Raw genomic sequence first — 8588 nt, forward strand, 5'->3', positions numbered from 1 at the left:
ACAAAAACTTTTATCTTTTATCTTAAATTTCACAACAATAAATATTATTATTTGAAACTAAACATTATAGATCCAAAAGAATACATAAAATTTCTATTTTCATATGTTTAATAAATAATATAATTCTTAAAGAAATAAAATGATTCAAATTAATATCTCTTCCACTTTTTAAACAAATATATATATATATATATATATATATATATATTAAAAATTAAAATCCCCTTTCCCAAATAAATCCAAACATTTTCTTCACAGTATTTCAAAAATCGTTATTAAGAAATATCATGTCAATTAAATCTTATCAACTATTACAATGATTAAGATTCCATTCAAATAATTGACTGATCATAAATATCCCTAACCACTAGCCTTAAACAACACACAACATGTTAAGCCTGTAGAACTTTTAAATTGCATTGAAACATTTTTGTCGGCCTCCCAACCCAGAGACTAAATAGGGTTATCATGGCTTGCCATCCACCTTGGGAGATGTCTCATCGGTGAATGGAATGACCTGCAAATGCAGTTTGCCCAGTTAGAATTTGTATCATATTGTCAACAGTGAATAAATTCAATATAATTCTGATCTAAATAGTACCTGATCCTCCTGGTTGTCACTCAAGGTTTGCACTGAAGTTTCTGAAACAGTTGTATCTTCTGTCAACCGATTTCGCCCTGCATAAAAATTTCTAGCATGTTCATCATTATATTTAGACTGCACTTCTTCGAACACAGCTGTTATTTCCCTCTCTCCATGTTGTGACTTCCTCTTCTTTCTTCTCCCTGCCAGGCATTCATGTCAGCATGATATGCAATGATCTACAACAACATATGAATAAAACCCAAGATGAAATGGAAAAAATTGGGTAATACCCATGAAAAAAATTAGTTGTGATCCACCAATATCTCAACAAAATCATATGTTAAGGGTAAAGAACCAACCATTCCTATCCTGTTCCTGAAATGTGTCATTACTGCTACATATCTCCTCCAATCCACACTTTTTTGAGTTGTTTTGAACATCATGATAGAGGCTAGGCTTTTCTGGTTTACCTTCACTTTGGCTCTGCTCAGGAAATCCAAGCTGTACTTGACCATTGGAAAACCCCGATTCAACTTCCTATGCACGCACAACTAATCTCTTTTAGCACTATCTTATGTTCAGATTCAAAATCATCCCAATTCAATCAAAGAAGAAAACAATATACTGGAACCACAAGGCACATTATGATGAGCAAAAAGAAAACCTCATTTAAATCCAGACCAAATACAGAGGCTATTTTTTCTCCTCTGTATGCTTGCCATCTTTTACAGGGATATGTAAAATATCCTTGCTGATAAAGACCTGAGACAAAGACTTCCTCCATGGAGTTAATATACAAGCTGTGTTTTTCATTGGTCCATGATGATTTCTGATGATGTGGGATCCTCCAACAACTGCAAAAACATACCAACTGTTAATATAAATTAACTGAACACTAATCTATGATCTAACTAGCAAAACAGTTCCAACCATATAAAACTCATAGGCAAACTTACCAGTTTGGCATGTTGCGAATGAATCCCTGGTTGCTCATTATTCTGTATCATGAACTAGATTTGAGTTTGAATGCTCAAATTTAAACTTTTCTCACTATCAATCCCTGGTTGGTCATTTCCTACTCATATCAATCCCTAGATTTGAGCTTGAATGCTCAATTTTAAACTTTTCTCACTATCAATCCAACCATATATAACACCCAAAACTTCCCAAGTTTTGTAAACACCTGTACAACATCGAATCCTTACTTAATCTTTATTTTGGTCTCTTTTCAGCATAGTCTTACTCAGATATTTATTGGAAAAAACTCGCAAAGCTCAATAATATCTGATTAACTCTAAGTGAAAACAAGATAATATTTTCAGCCAATGAAAATGAAAAAGAAAAAGTAAAACAAGCAAACTGAACTGTACTATTTTGGGACAGAAATTAGTAACGGAAAGCACCATAAAAAACTGCACAAGTGGAATGATATACACTGTTTATATGCCAGAAAACCCGAGATTTTACCATTAAAACTACCTTCATCTACAGTCTTAAATATCTTCATCTAGCCTTTAGGGTTAGACTAAGATTACACCTAAACTACCTTATGTTTAAAATGGACTACTTGATTGTCAAAATATCTAACAGAAATATCTTCCCTGGTCTATCCAGCAGCCACGCACATGTATATATATATGCTCGTTTATATCTAGGACTTTTCTGTACTGATTTATTTCTAAATTTTGTAGTTTATTGGTTGAGTACAACTAATCATGATGATTCTTGATTATGCCATCCTTCAAGATTGAAATGTTTTCAAAAGGACAAAAGAATCATAATATAATATCAGAATAAAATGAATGGGAATTGGGTGCGCTTATAAATACAATAAATTAGATTTGTGTTCATGTTGTGTGCTCACTAATCAATGAATTTAGATATCAATATCCAAGTGAAAGAGGAATGAATCATTGCCAATGTAATCCTATCTTGATGACTAATTAATAATTATTTATAAATTAGTACTTAAATGCTATAATATCAATTAATATATTATATTAATAAATTATATGTGTAAGAGCTTTATCACATCTAATTAATGGTTTTAAGTTAATTATATAAATGTAATCATTGAAGTAACAATTAGCCTAGATAATAAAATAAGGTCAATTGTTACTACAAATTGTAAGTTAAATGTGTAGATACTTAGCTTTAATTTTGTCGTAGAAATATTTCTTCAAATGTCAAGAATCTATTTTTCAATACTTCATATTTTTCCTTTAATAATGAAATAACTTGCACAAGAGAAAAATATAATAGGAAATATATTGCAAGTACTTGATGATAATAATCCACTTGGAGGGGGCGACCTTCAAAAGTAGGCTACTTTAAAGGGGATACTTCCAATAGTCTCTAATGAGAATGTAATACACAGCATAATGTAATTAGTTAAGCTTTACCTTTCATATATATAGATACTATACTTATGCCATTGATGTCACCTAGGCTAACCTAACTACCTATATAATCATACTAATTGAGGGTTATACTACCCATAATTCAATTATAAATATACTCATTCACACTATAGGTTAAGGGTGTAGCATGTCCCTCCCTTTAAAAGAAACATAATTCCCTATATAGGTACAACTAAAGGATAACTTCATCTTCCCATGTCACATGAGCTTCAATGGCCAAATTCTTCTAGCTGATCAAATAATCTATAAATTTTATCATTTACAACCTCATAATGTGTGTCTAACGAACTCCCCTATGTTGTAACTCTATGTATTAAAATTATGTGTTAATCAACATGCTATTTTATCCTAATATATTTGGACTTTCTCCTTGTACTCCTTAAGACTAGAGAGTGTCTCTTTTTGGCACTATATGTGTTCTTCTATTGCTCTAAATTTTGGGTGTACCTCAAAGAAAAGGTGATGGGCGATGCATGGTTGGTCCTAGTCATAGTTGAATTCATGATTATGATATATTTTGAAATAATTCTAGGGAAGTAAGCTTAAGAATTACTTTGAGGTCACAGGTGAGGTGATGAAGAAATTAAAACGATTTTTTTTTATAATTACTTCATTCCATAGGACTAATGTAATATCCCTCACAACATTTTGGAGAAAAGGAAAACAATATACTTAGAAAAGAAAGATGAATTAATTTGGGCTCCATCAAAATCATATCATTATTTAATTATTCAAGGATATGATGTTCTTACTCATTCAGAGACTAATGAGAAATAGACTTTTATATTATATTGGCGAAAATTCCACACTCCAAAAGAACAACCCTTTGTATTACTGATAATAAAAGTGGTTACAACACAATCTTAGAGCCAAGCTCATTCAAATGAGTCTTCAACAATGACAAGGATTTTGGAATGATTTTGATAGCATAATAGTACCCTCAAAGACTCAATATCACTCCACAAAATCTACAAGTTGTAGTGACATAAATTGTATCCTTGTACAATTTCACACTCTATTTGACACCTACTTAAATGTGTTTTCTCCTAGATCATTTTAAGCATATTTGGCCCTATCCTACACCAGAACTTCATTATTAATCCCACAACTTAACTGTCATCAAATACTTAAATTAGGACTAGATCTAACATCACAAACCTCAACACTCATGATTTCCTTTTGGAGGAAATTAAGGCACCCAACTCTAGAGTCCCACTAGAATCTCCTAAAATTGTAGCTAGGGGTAAGTGCACCAAGATGGTGAACATAAAAGTTACCATGTGCACAAAAAAATTTGAAATTTTTCATAACCCGTGCGTGTTCTAGCAATTCAAAAATGTGTTAGGCTTGGTAACACGAAGCCTAGCCAAAAACAATTAAAAAAAAAAAAAGTTCCTCAAAACCCGTAAATTATATTTTTTAGAAACCCACAAGTTATGTAGAACTAGAAACTAGGAACCAAATAGGAAGTGGGGGGAGAGAGAGAGAGAGAGAGAGAGAGAGAGAGAGAGAGAGAGAGAGAGAGAGAGAGAGAGAGAGAGAGAGAGAGAGAGAGAGTAGGGGTAGGAAGAGGGATAGAATAGGATACGGAGAGGGGGAGAGAGAGTTAGAGACATAGAGAGAAAGGGATAGGAAGAGAGGGAGAGAGATAGGGAAAGAAAGAAAAGGGAGAGGGAGAGAGAGGGAGAGAGAGAGAGGGAGAGGGAGAGAGGGAGAGAGAGAGAGAGAGAGAGAGAGAGGGAGAGAGAAGGAGATTGGTAAAAGGAGAAAGGGAGAGGGAGATTGAGAGAGATTGGGAAAAGGAGAGGGAGAGAGAGAGAGTAGGGGAGAGGGGGTAAGAGAGAGAATAGGGGATAGGAAGAGGGAGAGAATAAGATAAGGAGAGAGAGAGAGAGAGAGAGAGAGAGAGAGAGAGAGAGAGAGAGAGAGAGAGATTGGTAAAATGAGAGGAGGAGAGGAAGAGAGAGAGAGAGAGAGAGAGAGAGAGAGAGAGAGAGAGAGAGAGAGAGAATAGGATAAGGAGAGGGGGAGGGAGAGAGAGGGGAGAGAGAGGAGTTTGGGAGAGAGGGAGAGGGAAGGTGGAGATGGGGAGAATATGATAAAGAGAGAGAGGGAGAGAGAGAGATGGATAGCTCTTCTACAACCATCCCTCATACCATTTGCAGGATCAAAGGTTGGTAGTGTTCTTCCATGCATTTTGATTACCATTGTTATATGTGAATGAAAAATGTTTTTGTAGTAGATTTTGTTGTATATATGAGTTGTGGTGTTGGTTGTTGAAATCCTTCTTTGTGATTGTCTTTTGTGTTTTTTTTTAGTGATTTTCTTGTCATATGGGTGTTTCAAGGCCATACTCACCCTTGGGAGGGAAGAGTAGACTTGGGGTGAAGGGCTTCTTGATAGCCTAAGAGTGTAGAGACTCTCTTCTTGGAAGAGAGAGATACGCAAGGGTTATGGGACCCTTGTTGCATTGTTTTATTCTTATGCAAAAAGGGGGTCATAAGGGGATTTTTGGGCTTCTTAGCCATGGGGGTCATAAGGAAATTTTTTGGGTCAAGTATGTGACCTTGAGTTGGTTGTATTTTGGTAGCCTTGTGAAGGCATTTGTTTCTCTTTTCATGCAAATCTCCTCTAGGTGTTTGGTCCACCTTCACCCCACAAATCACATAGTGACAATGTGAATCCTTGGGTTGGGAGTTTATGTTTTGTATAAGTTTTTCTTGCATGTATTGTTTAGTTTGTTTCTAACTCGTTTAGCCTTGGTTCTCCTAGCTCAGTGGTGGCTTCTTATAAGCCTAGGTTGGGAGGTGAGCCTCCTTGGTCACAACCTATAAGTTTTGTTTGCAAGTTTACATTTGGGATAAAGGATGGAGAAAGCCAAGTTTATTTGTAGGTCTCCTATTAAATTTATTTGGAATTTTGAAAAGAAGTGTTGTAACAAAACTCCTTATTCTTGTAAAACAAAATAGAGTATTGAAAGTTGTAATTTTATTATTATTGTAAAGTGGATATAGAAAGAAAAGAAGTTGTATTTACTTTTGTTGTATATAAGCATTTATATAGTATTCCAATATTGTTTATTTATTATCATGAAATGGAGTAGGAAATGTAAATTTATTTTCAGCTATAATGTCTATTGAGAAAATGAAATGAGTAGAAAAATAAAATATTTAAGTAAAATGCATTTTTATCTCTATACTCAGTTTGGTGTAAATTTGCTTAGTATAAAATCTAAATATGCAGTGTTGAATAAAGTTACTTGTACTGCATTTATTTAATCTAAATCATTTTCTTGACGTGCAATATGCTAGTTGTAAAGTTGTTAGTGTAGTGTCATAAAATTGTGACCCTAGCAGTTTTTTATTGCATTAGGGTCCTCACACATGCGAGTTTGAATCCTCTAGCCTGATGGGAGAACAAAGATTGCTCAGCTTGTGGAAATAGCTTCTTCCTTGGCCTCTGCATCACCTTATCCACACTCTTCCCTGGGGAAAGGGGTAGGACAAGGGCATGGAACCATTGTCCCCCCTTGGACAAGGGCATGGAACCAGTATCCCCCCTTGGATAGGGGCGTAGCATTATCAATTGTGCATCGGGTGGGAAACTCCCTCGATGTCATCCCATAACGAAAATTCAAATCCACTAACATGTATTTAAGGGGCATTCATCCTCTCATTTGCATAAGTGGAAATTTGATAAGTTAGATAAGTTGAAGTTGGAGAGATTCAAGTGTGCACAAGCGATCAAGAATTCAAACATTCAATAATTGTTTTCTAGCATTGAGCATTCTCAAGTCTCCCTTCAAGGCTAGGTGTTGCATTCAAGTCAAGAATTCAACCATTGAAGAGGAGATTGATTTCAACATTCAATTCTACACAAACACTTCTATCAACATTGCTATCACAACCTCCCTTGAGGTGATTTATATTTCAATCTTTCATTTACATCTACTTGCAAGTACTTTCTTTCATTACTTGGTTAATTCCAAAACTAGGGTTTCACCTAAAGGCAAACCTCCAATCCTAACCCATTTCCCTCTCTTTTCTGTGTATAGGTTGTAGGTGCATAACTATACTTTCAGATTCAGGCTTCATTTATAGAGGCGGAAAAACCCTTTTCGTTTGATAGATTTTTTGGAGGACCGTGTACGTTCCCGCCACAATCCAGGTAACCTTTCCTCAAATTTGTAAGGTGACTTCATCTCGACATTTTTCTGCCAGATCCAGGTGCACAACTTCATCCCATATTCTGATCTCAAGTTATAATCAATTCTTTGTCACTTTTGCACTACATAATTCAATCAATTCCTTTCCATTTCAAACAAGGAAGAGGGGATCAACTTAGCATTCTCAATTCATTTAGAATTCAATCTACCATCTTAATGTGGAGAGATTGAATCTAGCGAATTATCCTCTCATCTTTCTAATGTAACATGGTGAAAAGTGTGTGAATGGTAATCAATAGCGAAACTCTCATCTCTCTTTGAGGAAAAGGGTAGTTTCCTTCTTGATCTATCATTAACCATTTTTCCACCATTATAGTTAGTAGAAAGTAATTTTAAATTAGAATGTAGATTAAACAAAAACTATCTTTAGTTTATTAAATGGTTATTGTTCAGTTACACATTATATGTTATATATATATGTATATATATATACACACAATTATCTATATATTTTAATTAAAAAAAGAGATTGTAAAAAAAATAATGAGAAGGAGTTTCTCAGCCATCTCAAAGGGCCACTGTGGGTCAAAACCCACAGGATGGCTTTGGCCGCCACTATGGGTTGCGACCCATAAGGGTGCACTAGTACATTCGAGGCTAATTTCAGATTGTCGGAATTGCGACTGATTTTCATCAGATTGCCGACAAAAGTAGTCGTCGAAAACTCATCACCGGACTTGTCAACGATGCTTCTAACCATTGGAAATACGAAAATCCCATGGACTCTACTAACAATGGGCATGATCGCTCTTTTGGTCAAAAAATTCGTTGGACATGCAGCATCACCATCAGATTCTTGTGTAGAATTCATCAGAAAGTCAATGGAAGTTTAGAACTTTGCACCAACGATGATGCTATTTATTTGACGGTTGTGTCATCGGTCCGTTAATATGCATCGATGACCACCTGACTACGAAGTGTCATTGCACGTACAACATCCTCGTCAGATGTTTGTGTAGTTTGAGTTGGAAGTGTGACGACTCCAGAACCTTTGTACCGACGAGAACGTTGTATGTCTGACAACTTCATCATCAGTGGAAAGCTTGGCATCCATCATAATTTTGATGATAAAAGTAATTGTTTCAAAAAAAATTTATTATCCAGTCATTGATATGTACAGCGAATGATATTCTATCCCCACCAGCTACCAATAGGGGGCATAGGTTTGAGGATAATATGAGGCGCACTGGTTTCAAGCTAATATGAGGAACATTGGTTTCAAGCTAATATGATCAAGCACACCATGGTTGATATGGTCCAACTCCTAAGAGGACTATATGAACCACTGAGTAGTGGTAAACCTATTAAAAATGGTGCTGATAGGGAATTAGCTAACCCAAATATAAGATCCTTTAAA

General features: G+C 35.2%; 1 protein-coding gene across 1 annotated transcript; it reads right to left on the minus strand.

The window, feature by feature from the left end:
- Positions 1-294: 294 nt before the first annotated feature.
- LOC131052267 (uncharacterized) lies at positions 295-1809 on the minus strand. The gene is made up of 5 exons (XM_057986892.2): positions 1543-1809; positions 1251-1440; positions 946-1123; positions 602-786; positions 295-517 (listed from the first exon to the last, which is right to left on the minus strand). The coding sequence occupies exons 1-5, from the start codon at positions 1578-1580 to the stop codon at positions 467-469; spliced, it is 642 nt and encodes a 213-aa protein (XP_057842875.1). The 5' UTR covers positions 1581-1809; the 3' UTR covers positions 295-466.
- Between the last annotated feature and the right edge of the window lie 6779 nt (positions 1810-8588).

Source organism: Cryptomeria japonica, chromosome 1 (genome assembly GCF_030272615.1).
Source record: "Cryptomeria japonica chromosome 1, Sugi_1.0, whole genome shotgun sequence".
Classification (NCBI taxonomy): Eukaryota; Viridiplantae; Streptophyta; class Pinopsida; order Cupressales; family Cupressaceae; genus Cryptomeria; species Cryptomeria japonica.

What these genes read in the sequence shown, in the direction of transcription:
- LOC131052267 (XM_057986892.2), bottom strand. Translation starts at nt 1,580, where the DNA reads ATGAGCAACCAGGGATTCATTCGCAACATGCCAAACTG. An exon ending in ATTCGCAACATGCCAAACTG is followed by an intron (nt 1,441 to 1,542) that starts GTAAGTTTGCCT and finishes ATGTTTTTGCAG; the next exon opens with TTGTTGGAGGATCCCACATC. An exon ending in TCAGGAACAGGATAGGAATG is followed by an intron (nt 787 to 945) that starts GTTGGTTCTTTA and finishes AATGCCTGGCAG; the next exon opens with GGAGAAGAAAGAAGAGGAAG.